At 43.5% G+C, this 27,547-nt stretch overlaps 1 protein-coding gene and 1 long non-coding RNA gene across 5 annotated transcripts in view; one reads left to right on the top strand and one right to left on the bottom strand.

Annotated features, from left to right (window-relative positions):
- The window catches only part of grip2 (glutamate receptor interacting protein 2), a 232,022-nt gene that overhangs the window by 108,610 nt on the left and 95,865 nt on the right, over positions 1-27,547 (bottom strand). For 3 of the 4 annotated variants that reach the window (XM_031901165.1, XM_031901166.1, XM_031901168.1), the window contains exon 1: positions 12,070-12,256. The exons of the other annotated variant lie outside the window; for it this stretch is intronic. In XM_031901165.1, the coding sequence (XP_031757025.1) occupies positions 12,070-12,232 (163 nt within the window). In that variant the 5' untranslated portion in view covers positions 12,233-12,256. Of the gene's footprint in view, positions 1-12,069; positions 12,257-27,547 lie in introns of those variants that run through there. 4 annotated transcript variants of the gene reach the window in all.
- Positions 5,960-14,113, top strand: LOC116410469. The gene is made up of 3 exons (XR_004222436.1): positions 5,960-6,077; positions 11,093-11,201; positions 12,083-14,113. It is a non-coding gene; the product is annotated as an uncharacterized LOC116410469 (long non-coding RNA).

The raw sequence follows: 27,547 nt of genomic DNA, 5'->3' as shown, positions 1-27,547 counted from the left end.
AGTGATCTCATAACCAAAAGTCATTTTCTGGGTGTCTGTCTTCTCTCCATAACCTGTGAACATGATACCCCATGCCAATAAGTCTGAATAAAGGATGAAAACCAGACAAGTACAAGGATATATTTCTCCATTTATTCTGGTTAATTGTATTTTGTATAAGGTGGGGATCCTCAAAACAAATACAGGTATAGGACCCATTATCCAGAATGCTTGGGACCAAGGGTATTCCGGATAAGGGGTCTTTCCGTAATTTGGATCTCCATACCTTAAGTCTACTAAAAAAACAATAAAACATTAATTAAACCCAATAGGATTGTTTTGCATCCAATAAGGATTATTTATATCTTAGTTGGGATCAATTACAAGGTAATGTTTTATTTCTAAATAGAAAAAGGAAATCAGTTTTAAAATTCGGAATTATTTGATTAAAATGGAGTCTATGGGAGACGGGCTTTCCGTAATTCGGAGCTTACGGGTTTCCAGATAAGGGGTCCGATAGCTGTACATGCTAAATTGCTCCAAGCATTCTTTATTATTTTCTATTTTTCCAACTATTAGCAGTTTTTGCAATATAGAACAACAGCGCCACCTGCTGTTAATTGTGGCTGACCAGTCTGCAGAAGATCAAGTTAGGGAGAAAAGGAAAGTCTTGTGATGTTTCTCTGCTCAGAAAATGAAGTTTTTAAGAAGAAGCGTCATTTGACGTTCAGGGGTGGGTGGTGGTAGGGGCCGAAGAGGGCAACCCCAGCACATTCCAATGGACACTATTATAAGGGGTGGCAAAAAGACACTACCAAATTTAGACTTTTAGATCAGAATTTCCAGTGCAGAGGGCACAATATCACTGCTACCGATGCTTCTCCTACTCCCAAACCCACACCAAAGCTCCAAATATCCGTGTCTCCTTTTGTCACTAACTCCATTTACTGCCCATTGTGTCCAATTATGACTAAATTGTTAATACATTGATACTTAAAAAAAATGCATATTTATTCATTTCTTAAGGTTTTACATTTCTTTTAAGATACCTTGCCACCATGTGTATAAGCTCCTTGCAGTGTATAGTATGTAACAGTAACCAGCTTTAATTCTCCCAAGTCAACACAAGCCCCCAGTGTAAGCTGTACCCAGACATAGATCAATAAATACCTGATAGCCAAGAGGAGACATAGTGAAATTTGAGTACAATTATGGAAACTGACCTTTGAGTAAAAATGTGCTGTGTTTGGTTGTACAGAAGAGTGAAGTTATGGCGGATAAATTATACATTTTCAAGAAAGGGGCAAATGCCTGTTTAGCAAGTGGGAAAATACAGTGTCACTGATATTAATACTGTTAGTACAAGGCAGATCCGTGATTAGTCTTATTGCCCTTTTGGAGTCTGGCTCTGGATCAAGTTAGATCCAATTTACCTGGGCAATATTTATATATTTTTTATTTTTAGTGGTTTCTGGGTTGCACTTTTAGGCTACAAATACCAGGCTTTTCATTCAATACCTCTCTCTGAAGTCAGACATTCAGCAACCCTGACATCAAGTGACTACACAAGACATGCATGGACAATTATGGTAGCTGAGACGGTTGCTGATGGCTGAGAGTCAATAAGCCAAAAGCTTGGTATTAGCAGTCACACTTACTGCTTATATATAGATAGACAGGGTCTGTACCCCCACACAGGACACTCTATTCCTTTTACCTTTTAGACTGCAAGCACTTTAGTAGCAGTATGACCACCTTATTGTCATTTAACTAGATTTAAACAATCAGCCTGTGTATGGCTACCTTTAATCTAGCACCCCACAATCACCCCCCATAGCAGAAGTCACCAAATGTTATTGTGATATGCAGTTAAAAGAAGAGGTTCACGTCAGCACGCCTACAAGGAGCGTCAATAATCAGTTTGTACACTAATCCTTTTAACGCATCAACACAGAGTTACGTATGGCTTCTTTGAAATACATGAGCTTTGGTCATGTTTCTGCAAAGCACGAAATCCTCCATTGATTCTGGACAGCATAAAAGCAAAAGAGAAAGAAGCGAGAGAACGATGGGGTCATGATTCCCCAGAGGAGCCGGCACAGATGGAGGAAAGCAGCGCTGGCGTCTGTACCAAAGCAGAACAGGATCAGCACATGCACGGGCCAGACACAGAGTAATATGAGCACAGCTACCCCTTTCAAGTAGAATTTGGCTACTTATTTATATTGTGGGATGTGCCAAATCCACAGTCTTTTAGTATTTAGTACTTTTTTGGTATTGGCAACTATGGTGCCCCTAGTACCATTGGTGCAAGCATTACAGAAGGGTATGTTAATAAGAGGTGAATAACCTTTTATAGGACTTTGCTGCCCATCCAATGGGTAGGCCACTCAATGAATTATGACCCAAGAAGACTACACAACATTGCATTCTTTATAACATTGTGATTTAAATCTACTCTGGTCCATTATCATGTGGTACATTGGATAATTAGGCCAGCAAAATGGTGTCCTTTATTCTTGGAGTCTTTTTACCAAGGAAGCTTTATAGGGCAAGATGAGTCTCTGCTCATTTGTGTGTAAAGCTGAAGGAATCCTGGGAAGGAAACCTACTTTTGTTACTAAACTTTCCATTTTCAAGGAATACGCTTTAAGCAAAAAATCACCCATTGGGAACTTTAAACTTTCCCTATGTCTTTATGTTTCTAGCACTTGGTGGAACCTTAGATATTCTGGGACCAAGGTGCACTGTGAATCCACCCATCACAACATTAGAGCACAGGATGGGTTTCTCTCTAGCAACAAGACTCTATAACTGAAGATTTGACTCGAGAGACCACATTCTCACAGATGTGTGATTTCATTGGCTTAATTAACTCATTGTGTACTGGCCAAAAAGAGAAGCCCCGCAGAACTTGGCCATTGCTCCCAGAAGCACATGATTTCACTGGAATCCTACATATGTACATTAAAAGCAAACAACATACAGCCCTGTACTGCTAACTTGTTCACCAAAAAATATTCTGTACATTGGAACATTTCAGAGTTTGGAAATGCTGGAAAAGTCAGTTGCATATATCTAGTACACAGAAGCTTTGCGGAAGCCGATGGTCTTGGGTCATTAAGTACCACCCTGTTGGAGCCATGGTTGCCCTGGGAACATTTTGCTGTTAGAGCCATTGACTTCTAGTCATTCCAATGTGTAGCTTGCCAGCAGTTGGCATGCCACAGGGTAACTATCACTGCTCTCTGGTCAACCAATGAAACCTCAGCAATTACTTATTATCCAGATAAATACTATGCATTGCTAATAACCTCCAATGATTATACGACTGCTCAGCTGACACCTGAAGCAAAATGTTACACATTAGTAGCTTTGTACATGGAAAATATATTTTCTGCCAAAAAGTGTAATGAGAGTTTTTGGGCTGTTATTAGTCAAAAGAGAAAAGGTATTCCTGGCTGCTAAGATTATATATTATGTAACTATGAGCAGGGGAACCGTACTGTTATTAGCCTTTTTATGGGAAGAGATTCAAGCGGGAAATAGGAAAAAAATTATTTAGCATAAACACAATACTTATCCACTATTCTTTCAGCATTGGTGATGCCTAGGGTTGGCGCCTTTTTTGTAAAATAATACCAGAATTTGCTTCAGGGGAAAATGGGCAGACTGGGCAGAGAAATGGATGGACTAGGTGGGGAAATGGGTGGGACATAGGCAAGTCTATCCTTATAATGGGTAATCTGGCAGTGGAGAGAGTAGTGAAGGGAGGGATTTATAGGCCATTACAAATTTACCACCAATTACATTGGCGGTATATTTGTAATTCTGCCCCTAACAGGTGATTTACTGGCTGGGTCAGTCAAATACTGGCAGATTGGCAACCCTAGTCACGCCAAGCTTTTGTAGCTGCAACTTCTCACTGGCAAAGCAGTGGCAACCAAACCCATGGCAATGTCTCCAGTCACTTGTACAAAGAGAATAGCAAAGTGTTCTGTATATCTAAGAAAGCTCCAGGTACATTAATGGAGGGTGTTATTTCTTTCTAAATACAACGTGCTGCTTATTATTTTGAGTGTTCTACTTTATAAGCTCTGAACCTAGAAGGCACTGAAATCTATCAGCGACTGCAATCAACTTGCATTTTTTTGCCCAGACCTGTCTGCTGATCAACATTTTATAGCTCAATTTAAACCCGGGCCTGTAATGTGTTCCTTTGTCACATATACCCTCCTAGAACAAGTCTTGGAAGTCCCTCAATCTTCCCCAGACACTAATAGCCGAATCCTGTTATCTGCGCTACTTGTACCACTTGCTCAGACTTCCCATGTTCCCCTTGATAAAAATGAGCAATTTGCGAGATGAAATGCAGTGATTGCCTTTCAAAAACATTATAAGGTAATAGAATCCAACCTTCTGCTTTTACATTAACTCAGCCATCAGTTTATATGTGAAATGGGTAAAGCACAAAGACAAAATATTGTGTTGTCCTCACATCTATTCTTCCTGCTCTGTTGCACCTTTACAACTCCACTTAGTGCAGCAGCGGCTCTTTCGTGTTGCCCCCCACCTTCCTCTGAGCCTTTAGCACCCGTTTAGCACACTTTTTTTTAGCAGCCTTGAGCTTTTTTCCTTTAGTTTGCAGCCACCAGGAGCTAAACATTGGGTTAGATGTATTCCGTAAAATAAGACATAACTTGGAACCCCAAGTACAGAGAGATAAAAAGGAAAAATCAGCAATCCAGAGGGCAAAGAGTTGGAGAAGACTGTGGTCAAGTGTATCCAAAAACTAAATAATGGATGGTGGGAGGCTGAAATCAGATAATAGTAGGGTCACCAGCCCGGCACTAGCTGCTGATTGAATCAGATGTACAATGCACTTGCTGGTAATCTTGTAATACCCTGTGCATCCCTTCCTTACCTGACTTGTTCTTCTGCCCAATCAAACCTTCTAAGTCTTCAGTTCCCACTGTCTGCAAGCTACAGCTCCTGAACCCTCCCTGCCCTGCTCATGTCCCGCCCCTTTAACATCACTGCCCCCCCAATCCCCCAGCATGGCATGACTGCCCTTTCCTGTCCCACAGGTCAGTAGTGGCCAGTTAAAAAGGTGGCAACCCTAGACTCAAGGGCACATATATTGATGCAGGTACAATGTGCAAAAATGTTCTTTTTTACCCACAATGCAGCATCATGATTTTATACTACGTGCAACATGTGTTCATGATTTGCTGGTATTAGAGGAGTGGTAATGCTGAAGGCACCACGAATATATTATATATATATATATATATAAACTTCCAAGTAAATATATATATAAGCCGAAAGGATCACACACCACACCCGGCGAGTGCCTTTGGAGCGGTGAGTGCCGATTTTACCTGGACTATATATATATATATATATAGTCCAGGTAAAATCGGCACTCACCGCTCCAAAGGCACTCGCCGGGTGCTGACCAAAAAACAGACAGCAGGTTTGTAGAAAGCACTCACTGCATCAAAATGTAAAGTAAAAAATGTCTTGTTTATTTAATCATCGCATCAACGCGTTTCGATCCTCATAGGATCGTCATCAGGATCGGATATATATATATATATATATATAGATAGATATATAGATATATATACATATAAAAAAGTCAGTGCATTAACTCTTATAATAAATGTGATAGCAGAGAACAGAAACCCAATTATACTAGTCATAAGTCTGGGTCTTATTTATATTTTCTGCCAAACACCTGGGGCCCAATTTTTTTTTTTAAGCCAATAAACTGTACTTCGCTGGGCATAGCTTAATAAATTACCCACTGTGGCCCTTTGCTCTTGCCTTACGCGCTTATAATAAGGCAAACACACTGTGAGCTGTGGCCCCTAGATAAATGAGACCCTCTGTGTTTGCTTTATTTGTAATAATCCTGATATATTATTTATGTCTTTTTGTTTTGTTTATTTATTTCACTTTCTGCCTCGTAGGCTCATAACATGCTGCACATAAAACCAAAACAAGCCCTGAGCCCTCCTCCCCAAGGAACACGAGCGGCAGACACAACCATCTGTCTTATTGATAGTCCTACTGCAAGAATATGGGACAACGAGGTAAATAAAGTGCTGAACCCCATCACTTTCTAGTAAACAAATCTCATAGGTTGAATGCTATGTATGAAATGACAGATATGGAGAAACTAGCCAGCCAGCAATGCTAGGGTTAAAGGAAACCCCCAGAAATGAATAGGATTCATGAATCCCCCAAAAACAGATTTTTATTAATGCTTCAACCTTTCATTGTTAAAATAAAATTTATTAGAAAATACATCGAAGGAGAGGCCTTAAGGAAGCCTCAGTTTGAAAAGTTTTCCTGGCTTGGGGTTATGTTATAAAAGGCACTACCTTTGCCTCTGGTTTGCAAACATCTTATTGGTTGCTATGGGTTACTGCTCCTGGGCAAACTTAGTGCCTTTTATTACATATGGGGAAATGTAATAAAATGCACAATTTTACACAACCAGCTATTTCCTACATTTCAGAGCACCCTTAATTCATCTCCCACGAAGCTCATTATCCCATAAACAACTTTTTTCTATTCCACGGCTCTTTACCGTTTTCTATAAACAAACTAGTTGCCTTTAAAATACATTTTAATATGCATAGATGGAACTATCTGAAGTATTTGGCCTTTATGTATTTATTTGGCATGGCTTTTGAATTATTAGCATTCCTAGTCTGCAAAGGAAAGCGCTATATAGTTTTTGGGGTCACTGACCCCGGAAACCATAGAAAAGCAGATTGACTGAAGATTCAGCTGAACTGTTAATTTTGTTTTATATTTCTCTCCTGTTGATCATCCTTTCTGAGTTCCACCCTGCTGTCTGGCTGAGAGGATAATGAAGCCGCCAAGCCTGAGAGCCGCAGAACATAAAGTGTAAATGTTTCAAAACCCACAAACAATCAACACTGAAGACAAACTGCATATTGCCAGAATTCTTATTTCACCATCATAGTCGAAATTAATGAACTGCTGTAATAAAAGCAGGGTCATATATGAAATGCACATACAGGTATGATGGGATCCCTTATCTGGAAACCCATTATCCAGAAAGTTCCGAAGTTCAGAAAGGCCATCTCCCATAGACTCCACTATAAGCAAATAATTCTAATTTTTTAAAATGATTCCCTTTTTCTCTGTAATAATAAAACAGTACCTGTACTTGATCCCAACTAAAATATAATTACCCCTTATTGGGGGCAGAACAGTCCTATTGGGTTTATTTAATGGTTAAATGATTCCCTTTTCTCTGTAATAATAAAACAGTACTTTGTACTTGATCCCAACTAAGATATAATTAAACATTATTGGATGGAAAACATTCCTACTGGGTTTATTTAATGTTTAAATGATTTTTTAGTAAACTTAAAGCGTGGAGATCCAAACTACAGAAAGATCCCTTATCCAGAAGACCCCAGGTCCCGAGCATTCTGGATAACAGATCCTATACCTGTATCAAAATAAACGCATTTGGTTTGTTTTTGGTAACTGATGAGATTGTTTGGAAATTATAATTTAACGCATTAAGCGTCAGTCAAATTTCAGCTTCCTGGGGCAGTATAGTAGTGCAGAGGTTACTAGAGCTCGAAGTGCTGGGCAACTAGGTTTGATTTCACCCGGGGGCACCGTTAACAGGGAGTTTTCTTCCCGTACTATATAGGATATAATGGTACATATTTTATTCCAGTCCTGCTTCTACCTTCCAGCCTTCTCAAATGACTTTTTCTGCCTGTGCCCTGGCTGCAGAGTTGTAAAGCGATAATTGTACATTTATACAAGGGACACAGAACATGCCTCATTTTCTGCTATACACAAAGTGACTGAATGGCTTTCCCATCCAACCATAAGAAACGCGGCTTTTTAAATAATAAAAATTCGTTTTTCAATGCTAATTCGACTAAATTAATTAAGTCAGCCGATAATGCCCTTTAAAGAAAATAAATGTTGATTTAAGAGAAAATAAAAGATTTCTGTCTGCTATAAATGTTTGTAGGGCTCAATGGATGTTGGATTTGGGCTCCAGCCCTTCAGCGCAATGAGACTGCGTGCCTTTTAACTTTGCCTCCTACACTATATTTCATTTTCTTCTTTCAGTTCAGAGAAGCCAAAATGCAGTAAAGTAATTATTGTCATCCTTCTAAGGACTCAAGGGGGGAACCAGGTGGAGAGGGGAACCAGAGGGGCAATAAAAAGAAAAAAGATCTTCATTAAAATTTATGAGAAAATCAAACTGACAGCTGGGCTAAAATAAAAGAAATTAAATCCCTTGTATTGAATAGCAGAGCTGTAATGTTTTATGACTGCAAAACCTCCCAGATTACAGAGACAGACACAGTGCTGTTTTCAATCGGGTCCAAGCAGGGATGGTTGCCTTAGTTATCATGCATAGCAGGTATATGGTGTTCAGATATAAGGTGAGATGTTGCCTGTACTATCATATATCATAATTGCCTCTGGGAGGGACTGTGGCTGTGGGATAGCAGGTATAGTAGGGAGAGATGGTGCCTATAGTAGCAGTGGGATAATAGCCTCTGGGAAGGGACTGTGGCTGTGGGATAGCAGGTATAGTAGGGAGAGATAGTGCCTATAGTAGCAGTGGGGGGATAATAGCCTCTGGGAAGGGACTGTGGCTGTGGGATAGCAGGTATAGTAGGGAGAGATGGTGCCTATAGTAGCAGTGGGATAATAGCCTCTGGGAAGGGACTGTGGCTGTGGGATAGCAGGTATAGTAGGGAGAGATGGTGCCTATAGTAGCAGTGGGATAATAGCCTCTGGGAAGGGACTGGGGCTGTGGGATAGCAGGTATAGTAGGAAGAGATGGTGCCTATAGTAGCAGTGGTGGGATAATAGCCTCTGGGAAGGGACTGTGGCTGTGGGATAGCAGGTATAGTAGGGAGAGATGGTGCCTATAGTAGCAGTGGGGGATAATAGCCTCTGGGAAGGGACTGGGGCTGTAGGATATCAGGTATAGTAGGGAGAGATGGTGCCTATAGTAGCAGTGGGGAGATAATAGCCTCTGGGAAGGGACTGTGGCTGTGGGATAGCAGGTATAGTAGGAAGAGATGGTGCCTATAGTAGCAGTGGGGAGATAATAGCCTCTGGGAAGGGACTGTGGCTGTGGGATAGCAGGTATAGTAGGGAGAGATGGTGCCTATAGTAGCAGTGGGGGATAATAGCCTCTGGGAAGGGACTGTGGCTGTGGGATAGCAGGTATAGTAGGGAGAGATGGTGCCTATAGTAGCAGTGGGGGATAATAGCCTCTGGGAAGGGACTGGGGCTGTAGGATATCAGGTATAGTAGGGAGAGATGGTGCCTATAGTAGCAGTGGGGAGATAATAGCCTCTGGGAAGGGACTGTGGCTGTGGGATAGCAGGTATAGTAGGGAGAGATGGTGCCTATAGTAGCAGTGGGGGATAATAGCCTCTGGGAAGGGACTGGGGCTGTAGGATATCAGGTATAGTAGGGAGAGATGGTGCCTATAGTAGCAGTGGGGAGATAATAGCCTCTGGGAAGGGACTGTGGCTGTGGGATAGCAGGTATAGTAGGAAGAGATGGTGCCTATAGTAGCAGTGGTGGGATAATAGCCTCTGGGAAGGGACTGTGGCTGTGGGATAGCAGGTATAGTAGGGAGAGATGGTGCCTATAGTAGCAGTGGGGGGATAATAGCCTCTGGGATGGGACTGTGGCTGTGGGATAGCAGGTATAGTAGGGAGAGATGGTGCCTATAGTAGCAGTGGGGGGATAATAGCCTCTGGGAAGGGACTGTGGCTGTGGGATAGCAGGTATAGTAGGGAGAGATGGTGCCTATAGTAGCAGTGGGGGGATAATAGCCTCTGGGAAGGGACTGTGGCTGTGGGATAGCAGGTATAGTAGGGAGAGATGGTGCCTATAGTAGCAGTGGGGGGGATAATAGCCTCTGGGAAGGGACTGGGGCTGTGGGATAACAGGTATAGTAGGGAGAGATGGTGACTATAGTAGCAGTGGGATAATAGCCTCTGGGAAGGGACTGTGGCTGTGGGATAGCAGGTATAGTAGGGAGAGATGGTGCCTATAGAAGCAGTGGGGGGATAATAGCCTCTGGGAAGGGACTGTGGCTGTGGGATAGCAGGTATAGTAGGGAGAGATGGTGACTATAGTAGCAGTGGGATAATAGCCTCTGGGAAGGGATTGGGGCTGTGGGATAGCAGGTATAGTAGGGAGAGATGGTGCCTATAGTAGCAGTGGGGGGATAATAGCCTCTGGGAAGGGACTGTGGCTGTGGGATAGCAGGTATAGTAGGGAGAGATGGTGCCTATAGTAGCAGTGGGGGGATAATAGCCTCTGGGAAGGGACTGTGGCTGTGGGATAGCAGGTATAGTAGGGAGAGATGGTGACTATAGTAGCAGTGGGGGGATAATAGCCTCTGGGAAGGGACTGGGGCTGTGGGAAAGAAGGCATAATTGAAAGAGATAATGACAATATCTATACTGCTGTCCAGCCTGTGGCTAGTTCTATGTAGTCTGTGCTACTAAGGGTCCTACTCTACTAGTGACAGCTCTGGACAGAAGTACAGTAAGTTCAGTAGCAGAAGTGCTTGTTACTGGGTTTTTTTGCTAATGAACTAATGAATCATTACAAAATATTGCGTTGTGACATAATAGACTGCAGGGACTTGCATGCCAATATTATTTTCTGCATATTGTTTACACTGGAACTGGCTTATGGAACTCAGGACCTATTTTAACCTCAATTAAAAAAAAATATCTTAGTTCCCATTAATGTTTCAGTTCTAGCCCCTCTGGGACCATACATCTTGGAAATCAGCATTGGACTCATGAGTTTCATGATTTCAATAAGACAGCGTAGGAGAATGGAGTCAACCAAAGAATTCCCTTTTCCCATAGCTTTAAAGCATTACTATTGATCTCAGGTACATGCAAAGCAAGCAGAATATTCTCCCCAGAGAGTAAAATGTCCCCCAGCTTTTCCAATGTCCCATTGTTTTAAATGATCCTGCTAATATTATTATATTATTATTATATTATATTATACTAATATTATTTGGACTTTTCTGCTCCTCCACCACTAGATCCTCCTGAGGCAATAAAGGTGATGCAAACCCTTTCCCCTCAGCAGCTTTAGAATGGCAGATACACCAGAGGGCTTCATATTGGACATCAGTGATATAAAGACCAGAGGTACAACAGTTATTTGACTATACAGCAATACATCCCCGATGTTTAACGCTCTCTCTGTGGTGCCCTAACTCAATCCATGTAAAGTTTTTCCTCGCCTTTTTGCTGCTCAAACACTAGAGCCTATGGCTTCCACCCGGATTATATAATCTAACCAATCCCCCAAGTTCTCAGCTGGATATCCAAGCAGCAGTCCCACAGCCAACAATGAACTATAACTCTAACAGCTGGGAATTGTAGAACAACAGCTGTGGATTTTCAGAATACCTCTGTGGGTTATTCTGCCCTATCAAACATATCAAAAGGATTTTATCCTACAAGTTCATTGGTACATGTTCTTTCCAATCACATTGCTGGCTATTGCTCTTGAGGTCAAGTCCATTCTGTACACAAACTGGCAGACTAAAACTGCGGCACTGAGTATCCTCCTCAACACTTTTCTGCCTATCGGACACACTATCCATAATCATTCACACACCTACAGGATTCAACTTCAAAAATGATATGCAATTATTGTTGCTGCTAGGAAACAGCATATAGTTTATCTTTATAAGAATTTAAAACACAGCTGAAAACCCTTTAAACAAGAGAAATCAAATTCTGCATTAAATGCGACGTAAAGATGGAGAAAAAGAACACAAAATGACCTCTGTTAAATGTAAACCATTAAATGGAAACTACAGAACATTAGTGAGTGGATGTGAGACTGATGGCTGAAAGGGATTACTGCAGAAAGGCGATTTATGTACAGCCAGGGCAGCAAAAAGGTGAAGGATCAAAGGCAATTGTCAAGCATGGGAAAGGCTTAGCTGTAATGAGATCAAAGATCTCCTGCTGCTGAACTTGCTGGCTCTAAGGGTTTTTTCCTTACCGCTTACACACAGGCTGAGACTACACAAGCCTTCCTCACAGGATTCCTCCTGGCTCTCCTGGTCTCCATCATCGTCTTCATCTTCTTCAGCCCTGATGCTCTCCCTCTTCTTCCTCCGGGAGGGTCTCCGGACAATACGAAGAACCTTGTTGACTCTGTTCATGTGAGGGCAGTAGAGAAGGTCCCCTCACCTGCTCCTTTCTGATGACCCTGTGTCCCACCAGGGATGCTCCTCAGAGAGACTTAGCTGTCTGGACAATGCTGTTGCAGCTTTTCCAGCCTGGAAATCTCAGCTGAACACTCACTCCAGGAATAAGAAGAAGAGGCAGCCTTATCAGCTTCTCTGCTCCTGAGCACTGTGTGGGTTGATGCCAGTGTATTTTTTTTTCCCTCTGCTGACTTAAAAGAGCTAATAACTCTTCGGGGCAGTTCCCTTCCAAGCGCAGTGTTTTAGACTTTAGATGTAAGACTACGCTGTGGCAGGCTGTTATTAGCTCTCTGCAGGCTGTACAACCAGCTGCCGCTCACAGCCTTCAAAGCTCTGATAGAGTCAGCAGGGATGGAAACGACATGTGAAGGAAACACATCACACTCCAAATGTTCCCACTACATTCAAGTTCCCCCAGTACAGCTAATAGGATAAGAACAGGAGAGGCGGCACAATGGGAGATGGGATGATCAATAGGATTGATTGCCAGCTTCTCAGAATAGAGGGTGCAGGGATCCCATTAAAAAACCTTTATCTATCTATCTATCTATCTATCTATCTTTCTATCTTTCTATCTATCTATCGGTCTGTCTGTCTGTCTATTTGTCTCTTTGTGATTTCCAAGATCTGTCCAGCACACATCATGGGAAGTGGCAATAAAAAACCAAAGAGACGTTATTTACGCCTGTGAACAAGTGCATTTGATTTATATGCACATTAAGTGTGTGTCATCAGAATGTATAAATACCCTAACTATGCCATTAATCCTCCAGATGCTCTAATTAGCTGAAGGTTTAAAACTTCAAACGAACAGATCTCCAAGCTTGGAGCATGGAACTGATCTAAAAGGGAAATGCACATCAGAATCAGTAAGAAACTAAGTAACTTGGGAGAGGAAACCTGCGCTGAGCTGATGGAATGTTAGGGGATATCAGGATGGAGTCTAGGGAACATTGTAGAATTTGGCCTAGAAACTAGAGATGGCTTATTCTGTTTATTGCCTCCCTGGGGATGTAAAAAAAAAGACCAAGTGAGGCGAAAGAGCTGATAGAGAAGGGGAGTGGGGTGGAGAATTGAAAAACTGAAAAAAATCAGCCAAACATACATAGATTGCAGATAGACATACAGTGTAGGAAACACAAGGAGAGGAGGCAGAGACAACAGAAAAATAATCCATGGCATTAATAGGACGAGGATAAAGAGTGAAGAAGAGGTAGATGTATGGGTGGTTCAGTGAAGAAGAGGAGAGACTGGATAAAGTACGTGATGAAAGGTAAAGAGGAAGGAGGTAGAGAAAGTAGCACATAAGGTATAGTTGATGGAGAAGAACCAGTAATTGTAGGAAAAATGATAAGCATGGCTGGTCAAAGGAAAAGGAGTTAAGTAGGGGTTGTTAAACAAACTAGAGGAGCCCAACTAAGAGTCAAGTCTATTTAAAAAGTCCTTTGACCTGTTGGGGTCAGATTTTAAAAGATTATAGGGTTCATATACAGTAGGCCTTGGTGCTCCATTCCAGAGTACAGAGACCTGTGGACTGCGCTTTAAATCGAGTGCTTCCAGCGTTCTAAGCAGATGAAGCCCCGCAGGGGTCCAGCCTTCTATCCCCCCCGAATGACGTGCAAGGTACGAAGCGTCAGGACGCTGTGCTCGTCACTCAGTGCCGCTTTATCATCCAGCCCTCAGGGCAGAGCACAGTGTGAGGGGAGGGGGAGTGCTTCAGGAATTAGACCTAAGGACCCCCCTAATGCTCTGCCCCTTGCACCACCCGGAGTCATTAAATGAAAGACCCCTTATATGTACTTCTTAAAAAAATTTAAATAAAATATTATATTATTACTTTGTGCAATAACTGTTTCATATTTAACTTTGACATTGAGGAACTCATGGTACAAATACAGACAAATATACAAGGGTCAAATTATATTGTGTATCCACTGCCAAATATTTTGACATTAACACACATTTATAATATGCCAACATATTGTGCAGTGCTGAACAATACAAGGTAAGCACAAAAAAAAAAAGTACAAAACCAATACAAGGTAAATACAAGGTAATAATGGCTCTGCCCAATGGCCCTGCTTGCAATCTACAAGAAGAAGGGTTGAGGACACAAGGTGTGGTAATCGGCAATAGATATACAGTATAACGGAAACGGGAGTGACATGATTTAGTAAGTGACTGGATATGAAGAGTTAATGGCAGGGCAGAATCAAGGATGACCCCAAGAAACACAGCCTGAGGAAATGGGGTGATAATAGAATTGTTAACTGTGATAGACACTTCTCTGACATTAAGGGTGTTGGATGGGGGAAGAGAACCATTTCTGTCTTACAGATGTTCCATTTAAAGTAGAATTGGGACATCCAAGTAGAGATACCATTGAGATTGTATTGGAAACCATATGAATTGATTAATTTGCCAAGGTAGAAAGTAAGGAGCGAAAATAATAAGGGGCCTAGGAGCTTTGTGGGATGAAGAAGATGAAGGAAACACTGAAAGAGTGATTTAAGATGTAAGATGAAAACCAGAGCACGGCAGTGTCACGCAGGCCAAACGTATGGAGAGAATGGAGGAGGAAAGGGTGATCCACAGTGTCTAGTAAATCTAGGAGTATTAGTTGTGAGAAACGGTTTTTGGCTTTAGCTGATAACAGGCCGTTAGTTAGCCAGATTGGAGCAGTTTCAGTGGAGAGTTGTGGCCTAAAGCCAGATTGTAGGGGGTCCAGAAGGTTATTGTCACAGAGGAATAGTTTCAGTTGGTTGTAAAATATGCACTTAAGTAGTTTAGAGACAAAGGGAAGCAGAGAGATGGGATGAAGGTTACCAAGACTGGAGGCATCAATAGAAGGCTATTTCAGAATAGGGGTGACAAGTGAATGTTTAAGTTGGGAGGGAAAGATTAAATAGATGTGGGAAGGCTTTCATTAGACAGAGACTGGTATTGCAGAGAAATTAGGAATGAATGAGATGGAATGGGCAGGTTGGAATGTGCGCGGAGTCCAAAGGTTCTTAAAGTTCCTGTACATCAGGGACATACAGTAAATCCAGCGGCCTTCCAGCCAAAGGCTGTCGCCAGGATATAGTTTGGTTGAATATACCCTGAGTTTATGTCTATTTCGTCACAAGACATCCCTGGCTGTCAGGACTGCTGAAAGTGGCAGTTAATAACAACTGAAAGTCCATAAGTTTACATCCATGATTTCTGTAGGTTTGTTGATATCGGCATCATATCAGGGAAATACCACATTTCGCCATTGGCAAATTTGCAGCAACAATAATGCGCCAAGTGAGGAAAACGTTGCGGTTCCCTGACAGATTTGCTCGTCGCTAATTATGAACTCATGTAATCACCCTCTCATTAGTCCCTGTTCTGACACCCACATTTCGCCCCTAAATAAAACACTACATACTTCTTTATGTATCTGACAGTTCCCAGTCTTTCCTTATTAAACTGCCATTTCTGCATCATATCAGATTTTTAACATTTTACATCTTTTATTCTGTTTTTCTCTCCCTTGATCTTTCTTTCCTTTCATTCTCTCTAAGCCATTTAGATAGGGCAGGAACCCATGGAGCTGTTTTATTATCTGCGAGTTATTATGCTGGGGAGATGCTGCTATGTAGCCCATTAAGCCCTTCCACTGAGTAACATGCAGGAGCCAATCCCCTTGCAGCGTTAGGCTGTCGCTGTACCCAGTGCTTCAGTCTGACAGCAAAAGGGCCATTCAGTGCTTTATTATTACATGGAATATTCATATTTGCTATATTTAGCATTTTCTGTGCCAAGAGCTGCGATTATTGTAATTATTTTGTTTTGCAACATGCAAGGGATGCTGCATACTAAAAGCTTTGGAATGAACCTTCTTCAGCAGCAGAGAGTCCCCTCGGGGGCAATAACATAAACATCGAAATGGTCATATTACAACTAATCTCAGATATGTTCAGTCATCAGCGATTTCCAACATGCGGCCCTCCAGCTGTGAAACTGGAGAATTCCTCCTCTGCATGTTTGTATCTGTACGGCTATTTTGGACATAGGTTCCTACTGCTAAGGACACTTTTCTTTTGCCAGCATAGCCTTGTTAACCCTTCACTTGCCACTGGCCAAGAGAGTTTCAACTCCCACTTTTACTCCCTCTCTAAGATAGAGCCTTGCTGTAGTATTGGAGGAAGGGCTCCCACACTGATATACATATCACATATCTCCAATAATGGACACCAGTGGTTCTTTTAAACAGTTATTGGATTTATTGCTGAAACACTTCTACACATGGTATGTGATATATTATTCCATAGATTTACTTAAAGGAGAAGGAAAGTTACAATTAATGGGGAGTGCCAAAATCTTAGGCTCCTCAGTAATTGTAATTCCGTACAAGAACCCCCCCTGGATAAAACTGCACTGGCCAGGGTATATGTGACAAAGTGATCCTCTTCCTTCTTCGGTCTTCACACATGCGTAGTGGAGTTAAAAGCCGAACTATAACAAAAAAGTTGACTTTTTGTGCCACTGCGAGATCTCATCAAAAGGAGAAGGAAGCTCGACTGAATTTACCCCTGGCCGGTGCAGTGGGTGTGCAGGCCCCAGAGTACAGGACACTTGTACAGGACACTCTCAACCCGAGTCCCTCCCCACTTGTGTCCTGCCAACTTGAGTCTCTATTAAAGGAACAGTAACACCAAAAAATGAAAGAGCTTTAAAGTAATAAAAATATAATGCACTGTTGCCCTGCACTGGTAAAACTGGTGTGTTTGCTACAGTAACACTACTATAATTTATATAATAAGCTGCTGTGTAGCCATGGGGGCAGCCATTCAAGCTGGAAAAAAGGAGAAAAGGCACAGGTTACATAGCAGATAAAAGATAAGTTCTGTAGAATACAATAGTGTTTTTTCTGTTATCTGCTATGTGCCTGTGCCTTTTCTCCTTTGAATGGCTGCCTCCATGGCTACATAGCAGCTTATCTATATAAATTATAGTAGACTTTCTGAAGTAAACACACAACTTTTACCAGTGCAGGGCAGCAGCACATTATATTTTAGTTACTTTTATACACTTTCATTTTTTGGTGTTACTGTTCCTTTAAGCAGAGGGGACTCCCTGAGCCTATTTCTCACTCTTAGAGCAGCTATTAGAAGAGAAAGTCCACAAGTTATCTCATCTAACCTTACAGATCTTCTTCATCCTACTGAGGCCTTTGGCTCTTCAGCACCATTCACCTTCTGCAACAAGTGGCTGAACCCTGGAATTCCCTCCCTTTTATAGCTTTGAATTTCATTTGACTCCCCTAGCCTAAGGGAAAATCCCAACAACCCCCTCCTAAGCCATGGTTGTAGTTTTCAACATACAAGCAGTTTAATGAATTTAATGAAATTGACACAACAGCACCATCTCCTGGTTAGTTCTGCTGATTTGTCTGAGTTGTGAGAAAATTTCAGCAGAATAGAAAAGCCTTCCGATGTTGTTCTTTTTAGAAACATTAAATGACTCTTCTATTTTGTAAGTGTAGGGTTCTCTAGAAATTGGGTCCCCTAGGTTGGTTGCCCCCAGGATAGGCCCCAGGGAGGGTAACACTTTAGTAGTGGGACACCTTGGGTGGTTGGCACTATAAGGGTTAACTGGGATTTAGCTTCCCTGCAGTTCAATAGTTAGGCCACAGGGTGCACACAGTATATAAGGCTGCGCAGCCATGTGCCTGCAGGTCTTTCAGCCTGGGACCCCTCTTGGATAAGAGGTATACCACAGGTTAGCATTAGACAGTTAGAGAGTTGTTATAGACCACTCTAGGAGTGGGAGACAGGTTATCTAGTTGGGCAGCGTGGCCCCGACAGGAGGTGTAATGGATTAAGATCCACCAGCACTCATAGCTGGAGTCAGGGTATAAGTGCTAAGTATAGGAGATTTGCCTAATCCAGGGGTATCTAAGTGGAAGTACCGGGGTGAGGTCTGCTGAGGGGGTGTCCGCTTGGCGTGTAGTACCGGGAAGTGCCCTAGAGAGGGGCTTCTGGCGAGAAGTACCGGAGGGAACCCCTAAAGGGAATCATCTGGCGTGTAGTACTGCTAATATCTCGTGGAGAGAGGGTCTCTTAAGGAAGAGGGAGTATACCCTGACTGCCTCATTGCTCCTGTATGCAACCTGCCTGTCTAATACATCTGTACAATAAATAAGTTCCACTGGTTAAACATCCATCCAGTGTCCTGTCTCTGCATATCTGGAGGATCCACCTGCCTGGTAAGCAACTACCCTAGGGAGGGGGCAAGGTACCAGGAGTGCTGGGAGTCCCCATACTGCAGTACAGTATCAAGGTCCTAGGAGGGGAGTTATAGTTCATTCTATCCCTATCCTGGGTGGAGGCACGCCAAAGTACAAAGTAATAGCTGTTCCCCAAAGTAAGCTCAGGACTCCTGAAAGCGCCAAGTATAGTGAAAGACCAGCAGGTAGTGCCACAAATAAAGATAAAGTGGGCTACATTTGGAGGCACTGCTGAGATTTCGAAACAGCAGAAAAAGAACAGCAAGTACAGTGCAGAAGGGCCATAACAGCATTTGAGCCTAGTGTGAATTGGGAAGCCTGACCTCCGATTGGATTAAATTTTGGGCACCCTGAATCTGTATCCAGTGAGGGATAATTGGCGCCAAAAGAGCAGAGGAGTTGCTCTGGGCCAATCAGATTGCAGGCCTGTGGCGCCAGACAGACCCGGGAAATTCCGTGGGAGGCCCCGTGAGGGGGAGGAGGCAGAACATTCCTGATTGTTGGAGCCGCCCCTTAGAGCGACTAGCCAACCGTGTGGCTGGAAAAGTGCGCCAAACTGAGTGGGCGCGACTTGGCCGGTGACGTCACCGCAGCCATTTTGGGCAGATCGTGTGTGGTTGTGCTAAGGGAAGGAGCTGCGCGTTGGAAGAGAACCATCAGCATGCCTAACCTAAGCAAGCCCGTGTCATCGGGGTCTGGATCCCCAACACTACCTAAACCATCCAGGAAACCGGCGGTGCGGATGGAGGACACCGGTCGGCGGTACATCTGGGCCGGCAGCTTTGCAGAAATGAAAGTGCATGACACTCTGCACTGGATGGTGCCCCTCTGTGGCGGCTGTGAAGCCGAGTCCTTTGGATCGATGAAGCATCCTGGGGCCCTATGCGCAACATGTGACCGGCCTTACTGGAGTGGCCCGTTTGGAGCAGGTCCCCGAGGCCAGCAGGTGCTGGAGATCGAGGCCGTGGAGGAGGCCTATGCCGCTATCACCCTCAGTGATGAGGAGGAGGCGGATTCGCGGGGAAGTCCCGCTGCCCTCCCTAGTTCCACCCAGGAGGGGGATGCTACTGAGCCGGCGGCCGAACCGGAGGGAGAGGTAATCCACCCAGAGGCTGAACCGGAGGAAGCTGCTACCGGTGCAGAGGGTGAATTGGAGTGGGCCAGCGCTCCCGCCACTGTTGATTGGGCGGTGGAAGCTGCGGCCGAAGCGGTGAGTACCCAGGGGACCCTGAGTGACTCGTGGGTTAGACCAGATGTACTGGCAGGGGGTGATGCTACCCAGGCTACCTGCCCCAGGGGCCGGAAGAGCCGGCGGGGACCCAGGCGGGGCCGCTACCAAGGCACCAGGGATAAAGAGTGGGAAGAATTCATGGGGCCCCCATCACCAGCGCCCTCTGAAACGGGTCAGGAGGAGGTCCTAGCCCCACCATCCTATTTGCAGTCCCTGAGGGATGCCCCAACAGACCGGCGGCCACCTTCCTATCACAGGGGGGGGATTCATTCATCTAGCGAATACACCACAGGGGGTGATGACTCTGGGGAAGAGGCCACCGCAGACGTGGGCCCTATGTTTGCGTCCCCTTCCAGCTTTGTAGCACCACCTAAAATCAGCCCACAGGAAGAGAAGCAGTTTTGGGTGCTGCCTGGACAGGCAGACCCAGCAGTATTCCGCTCCGTGTCCCGAATCCAGCGGGTGATAAATTTTAGGGTGCACATGATGTGGGGCTACTATATGCCCTATGCCCCCTTGTGGGTATACGAGAGGATGGGCCATATGCTGGAAGAGTGGGTCGTGGAGGAGATCCAGAGAAAGAAAAAGATGCCCCTAAATATCTTAAGCAGTTCTGACAGAGCCAAGCGCAGGCAGGCTTGGAAATTTGTGCGGGCCACTGAGCAGGAATGGTGGTGGGGCCGCACCGTTCTAAAACATGCGGTGCAGAGCTGTGGGAAGTACAACCCCAAGCCCCGCTATTTTAGTATTGAGGACACTCTGGAGAGTGGCCGCATGGTGGAAAAGCCGCATCCCAGGTATTATACCCCTTATGAGGATGTCAAGCAGCGTTTCACCTATCTCGTGTGAAGGGGGTGCTTAAGGAAAATTTGCCTTGTCAGTTAAGCAAGTGGAGGCCTGGACTGCCTCTTCTCCCAACAAGGGGAGTGTTCATCTGTTAAGGGGAGATGCCCCAAGTTATAGCCCAAGGAGGGCTTGGCAGCTGTCGGCTGGAGCTGCCACTTGAGTTGAGTATCCCCACCCGTTGGTGGATGACCCCAGGAGGTGACGAGCACCAGGGGGTATGGACTCCCTCAAGGAGGAGGAGGGAGTACAGAAGCAGTTTAATAAAAATTTCTTTTGTTTATTGAGAGATAATTGTCCTGTGCATTTCTGAGTATGTGTGCAATTTCTTTCAGGAAAAAGGACTTTGGGACTTATACCAAGACTTTGGGGTGGGGGGAAAGGTAAAATTGTATTTACTGTTTCCTTCCCTAGGTATACAGGTTTCTGCGCAGACATCGCGAGGGACTGTGGAAGAAGTAATTTGGTATAAGATATGTGTGGGTAAAATGTATATGTTTGGTTAAAGGTATGTCAGCCAGGAGGTGACATTTTTTGTCAAGGGGGAGAATGTAGGGTTCTCTAGAAATTGGGTCCCCTAGGTTGGTTGCCCCCAGGATAGGCCCCAGGGAGGGTAACACTTTAGTAGTGGGACACCTTGGGTGGTTGGCACTATAAGGGTTAACTGGGATTTAGCTTCCCTGCAGTTCAATAGTTAGGCCACAGGGTGCACACAGTATATAAGGCTGCGCAGCCATGTGCCTGCAGGTCTTTCAGCCTGGGACCCCTCTTGGATAAGAGGTATACCACAGGTTAGCATTAGACAGTTAGAGAGTTGTTATAGACCACTCTAGGAGTGGGAGACAGGTTATCTAGTTGGGCAGCGTGGCCCCGACAGGAGGTGTAATGGATTAAGATCCACCAGCACTCATAGCTGGAGTCAGGGTATAAGTGCTAAGTATAGGAGATTTGCCTAATCCAGGGGTATCTAAGTGGAAGTACCGGGGTGAGGTCTGCTGAGGGGGTGTCCGCTTGGCGGGAGTACCGGGAAGTGCCCTAGAGAGGGGCTTCTGGCGAGAAGTACCGGAGGGAACCCCTAAAGGGAATCATCTGGCGTGTAGTACTGCTAATATCTCGTGGAGAGAGGGTCTCTTAAGGAAGAGGGAGTATACCCTGACTGCCTCATTGCTCCTGTATGCAACCTGCCTGTCTAATACATCTGTACAATAAATAAGTTCCACTGGTTAAACATCCATCCAGTGTCCTGTCTCTGCATATCTGGAGGATCCACCTGCCTGGTAAGCAACTACCCTAGGGAGGGGGCAAGGTACCAGGAGTGCTGGGAGTCCCCATACTGCAGTACAGTATCAAGGTCCTAGGAGGGGAGTTATAGTTCATTCTATCCCTATCCTGGGTGGAGGCACGCCAAAGTACAAAGTAATAGCTGTTCCCCAAAGTAAGCTCAGGACTCCTGAAAGCGCCAAGTATAGTGAAAGATCAGCAGGTAGTGCCACAAATAAAGATAAAGTGGGCTACATAAGCATAAGAAAAGAAATGACAGAAGACTTTCCTCTTCTTGGACAAAGCTTAGAGTGAGAAAGTGGGTGTGACCAAGGGGATTATGGGGCATGACTGAAGTATAACGGGGTGTGGCCAAATCTTAGAGTGGGGGGGAAGTGGGTGTGGCCAAGGGTATTATGGGGCATGACTGAAGTATATCGGGGTGTGGCCAAGGGTATTATGGGGCATGACTGAAGTATAACGGGATGTGACCAAATCTTAGAGTGGGAAAGTGGGTGTGGCCAAGGGCATTATGGGGCATGACTGAAGTGACTGCTGTGACAGTTTATTTAGCAGCTTTATACAGGAACACATTAATACAGCCGACCCACTCACTGGAGACTGGCGGGCATCCTGACTGCTATGAATCCATGCAAAATCATGGGATGGGAATGGGACTTATTTTGGAGCCAAAATTTTGGGGCCAAATAAAGGCTGGCTCCATGAGCACAGCCAGAATCATGTTGGAAACCAATGTAAGGCAATAACACACATACTATTTAAATGGTTAACACAGAAAGAGCGAGTTGGAAATTGCGTATCCTGCTTATAGAGGAAGGCTTACTGGATACAAAGCCAACAATATTAGTGTAACACAAAGCGCTGCCAATTTATCTTGTCTTCTACAAGTTCTTTTTCTCCCTTTACATTAATAATTCTAATGATTCCCCCCTCACTTTGAAGCCAGATAATATTTTTAAAGCCGGTTCCCTGCCGACTGCACATTCCATTTAATCACTGCGATGCGAGAATGCAATTAACTGATATAAGTAAAGAAATAGACCACCGTGATATATATGAATAACATTGTGTTCTGAAATACAATCTGGAAGCATTGGAGTTTTGGCTAACCCCCCCCCCCCCCCGTGAATATGAACAATTAATAGAGATATAGCGGTTCTGTATGCAAGCATTTACATTCCAAAGAAAATGAAGCTGATCCAGTTTGAAGGATAAGCACTTTTGCAATTTATATGCAGTATTTCTTTTTTTAAGTTCCAAGATATTAGGGGTTAAAGTACTGTCAATATGAATGAAATTTGAAGAAAGAAAGAGGCCTGATCTGATGTTCTTCTGGTTAGGAAAGATGTAATTCGCCAGGCATGGATTCGCAGCGAATTTCTGTGTTTTGCCATTGGCGGATTATTTCACGAAATGGGCGGCACAATTTGCAAAAAATTGTTGCTGCGCATCAAAAAATTGTCTCCCACATCAAAAAAATTGTCGTGTGCATCTTTTTTTTTTGACGCACAACATTGTCACTGTTTCGCTAATTTTTTGTCCTTTCGCAAATTCGCTCATCACTAATATGGAGTCTATGTGAGCGCCTAGGTGACAGACCTCAGGCTCCCTGGCGTCACCCACTTTTATCCTCTGTGCATCAGCCAAAGAGGAATTGGCCCACTGCTCTCCCACTTACATAGACTAAGGAAAAACCCCACCTGTCGCCTCCTGCTCTAGAATTTCATCATTGGGATTCCCTACCTAACAACAACTATTCACATACAGGTAAAATATACTTATGAAATAATCCCTAGCCCTTACACACCTGGTTAACATAGCAATGTCTACTAAAAAACACAATCTTTAATAACTCCTCTTACATGCGGGGCTGTATGAAGGTGCACGTTCCCTCCCCAAAGATTTTGTTGTTTTTTTGGGCACCCCTGTTCTAGGGAAAGGCTAGATACACATGACTGAGAATACTTCCCTAGATGAAGCAATGCCTTGTGTTTCTTATGACATAGTGAGATTGCTGCATACATCTTACCTAATTATATAACACTGTAATCAAATCAACAGAGGTCTGTATGTATGTATGTATGTATGTATGTATGTATGTATGTATGTATAACTTTATTTATAAAGCGCCACAAGGGTATGCAGCACTGTACAATATACAGAATTACACACAGGGAGGACAAGTGTTATAATAAATATTATTATTATTATTATTATTATTAACATTTATTTATAAAGCGCCAACATATTCCGCAGCTCTGTACAATAAGTGGGTTTCATACATTGGACATACAGAGTAACATATAAAGCAATCAATAACCGATACAAGAGGTGAAGAGAGCCCTGCCCAAAAGAGCTTACAATCTACAAGTACAATAAATATATATAAATGCACAGGGAATAAGTGCCATGTGGTATGAGACACAATCTAAGTGGTTGGGTAACATACAGGCGCAAATTATCAACATTCTTATTTTTGTGGTTTTTAAAGGTCTTTGAAACCTTGAAAAAACTAATTTTTCTAAAACTACAAATGCCAAGTGATTTATTAAAATAATCTTCAAACAAAAAGCGCAAAGAAAAACCGCAAAAAAATGTGAAAACCTCAATATGGAAAAAACAATATGAACATTTTTTTTATATTGTCACATAAATTAAAGTTTCAAAAAACCCTAAAAAAACCTCTAAAACTTTGAAACAAAGAAAGATCTTCCAGTTTGAGTAAATAGCTGTAATGTTGCTGAACATTTGTGCAAAGCCCTATGCAGTGTGTTTAACCAAAAAAGACATCTGCTCCTGTGTCCTGGCTGTTGGGAATCATTATTAAAACACTGGCCATTCCTGGCTCTGATTGAACAGTGGGTAGGGTTCAGCCCACATGCAGGAAGCACTGCAGGGGAAGTCAAAAGCGTCAGTTTAGCTTTCCCTTGGGTCCTGGTCACACGGAGCATTTGCTCTGCTTCTCTCTACCTGTGCTTTTCGGTCAGACAGAGAGAAGCAAATCCACACTAATATGCTTTCTGGATAACATATTTCTAGATAATGGATCCTGTACATGTACTGTCTTATTATTGCAGAGGAAAGTGAAAATGAATAGGACTCTAAGGACAAAGGCATTCCATATTTCAGAGCTTCCTGGATAATGGGTTATCAGATAAAAGATTAAATATTATACAGTTACACTGTCCATTTTTTTCATGCAAAATGCATTGAAGTCACTGAGGAGGTTATTGTGGGTGTAGATTTCTAGGGCGCACTTTTCAAACCAAATTGAGCTGCTCAGGATAATGGCGTCCCCAGATCTCCTGCATTGTGATTCCTTTATCTGCCTTTTTGGGGGGAGTCTTTACCCCACCACAATGGAATTAAGCACCAGAACCCATATGTCAGTGCCCTCTTGCCCCCCCACCTTACCGCAATCATTAGAATAATAGGGCACTCTTGTCACAGTGTGCGTTTCCTGACGCGCAAGACTGGCACCCTAAGGACAAATGGGATTCATAATCTCTATTAGAATTACAGCCAAATGAGCCTGAATTCCATCAGCTAGCAGATTCATGAACTAATTAGGCCCTCACTTCCATGCCTCCCTCTTCAGCGCTGAACTGATTACATAACAGCGGGCACAATCCTAGCAGATGAAAATAAAACATACTTAACCTCCCAATGCCAGGGGCACTTGTGCTGCACAAAGTAGCTATGTTCTGTTCTGTATAGAAGGAGACTATATTAATAATGGCGGCCAATGTGCAAATTACTAAAAAAAACAGGGACTCGTGGCTGCCCCAGTGAATAGAGTTGCCACCTGGCTGGTATATAACCAGCCTAACCAGTAAATCACCAGCTAAGTCACAGTATTACAAATTTACCAGCAATGTATCTGCTGGTAAATTTGTAATACCCTATAAATCACTCCCTTTCCTCCCATTCTCCACTGATGATCAGCCTTTATAATCACAGGCCCATCTCTGCCCTGCCCATTTCCCTGCCCAGTGCACCCTTTTCCCTGCCCAGTGCACCCATTTCCCTGCCCAGTCAACCCATTTCCCTGCCCATTTACTGGCCCCATTTGCCTTTTCCACACCCAGTCCACTCATTTCCCCACCCCTTACATCATAGCCCCACCCCCAAATGATGACATCACAGCCTACCTCCAACACGAAGGCAGTATTATCAATAGAAATATGGCAACAATACCAATAAATACAGCACTACCTGAGTTTGGCAGCACTGTATTCATAAGGGGAGGGAGTAGAAGCATTGAGGAGCCCACCTGCGCCCCCCACATTACTAGAATGAACCTCAAAGGGGCATCATTTCAGTGCCATGGCAACACAAAAATTTCAATAAACTACGCACTCCATCTGGTGCCTTGCGGTCAGCTCATAAACAGTACGACATGTTCAGCTGCTATGATCAGCATCAGTGAGGTACTTTATACAGGTATAGGACCCACTATCCAGAATGCTTGGGACCAAGGGTATTCTGCATAAGGGGTCTTTCCGTAATTTGGATGTCCATACCTTAAGTCTACTAAAAAATCAATAAAACATTAATTAAACCCAATAGGATTGTTTTGCATCCAATAATGATTATTTATATCTTAGTTGGGATCAATTACAAGGTTCTGTTTTATTACTACAGAGAAAAAGGAAATCAGTTTTAAAATTCTGAATTATTTGATTAAAATGGAGTCTATGGGAGACAGGCTTTCCTTAATTTGGAGCTTTCTGGATAACGGGTTTCCAGATAAGGGATCCCATACCTGTACCAGCTTTGCCCAGGGGTAATGTAGGGTGGCACCACCTATTATCTCTGCACATGTTAGTGGAAGCCCACAATGCACTGCCCAATATGGATCAGAGCATATAAATAAGCCCCAATATTAGAGAGAAAAATGAATAGTAATTATACGTTCTTACCTGTCTATAGATAAACTCATCCAAAAGCTTCTCAGCTCAAGGCAAATTTGGAAGAGAAATTTTAGGTTCCCCAGGAGACGTCTCTCTAACAGAGATATCAGAGGAGCGAGGCAAATCGTTTCCTCGCTGTAGAGAATATTGCAAGGCCGTGGGCGCACTTACTGCTACGTAAAGCTTTGCTCAGCCTGCCGTGCCGCAATTGAGCTCATTTATTAAAGTTATAAATTACCAGATTTATTGAGGGTCTGTGACTCCCTGCTTCCCGGGCAGCCATTTCCTCAGCGCACAGCCAGCTGTCTCAGGTCTTTGATAAATGTCTCCGGCACTTTTAGATCCCACTAAAATTCCATTAAATAACCTTTTGCATACTAATATGCAATGCAAATCTATTTTATCGGAAGGTTGCGGCCTACGTGGGAACGTCTCCCGAAGGAATTGGTAGAATTTAAGTAAAGCAGAAATAGAACAGAGGACGGCGGGAATAATGAGAGGATTTCCCTGGAAATAAAAGCATTTAATGGGCAATGTGAAATGCAGCAGGATTCCAGGGACAGCTGAAAACAACAGTACGAGATGGCCTTACTGCTCACATATCTAGCCTTGTGGTTTGTTATTCTTGGGCCACACAGGTAACTAAAGGCTATGGCCACTATCCATGTTGGCAATGTTGCTCCAAGGAGCAAAGAAGCACATGCAGATACAGGTATGGGATCCCTTATCCGGAAACCCGTTATCCA

The sequence above is a fragment of the Xenopus tropicalis genome, chromosome 4 (assembly GCF_000004195.4).
Source record: "Xenopus tropicalis strain Nigerian chromosome 4, UCB_Xtro_10.0, whole genome shotgun sequence".
Classification (NCBI taxonomy): Eukaryota; Metazoa; Chordata; class Amphibia; order Anura; family Pipidae; genus Xenopus; species Xenopus tropicalis.
This window is presented reverse-complemented; position numbering and strand designations above follow the sequence as displayed.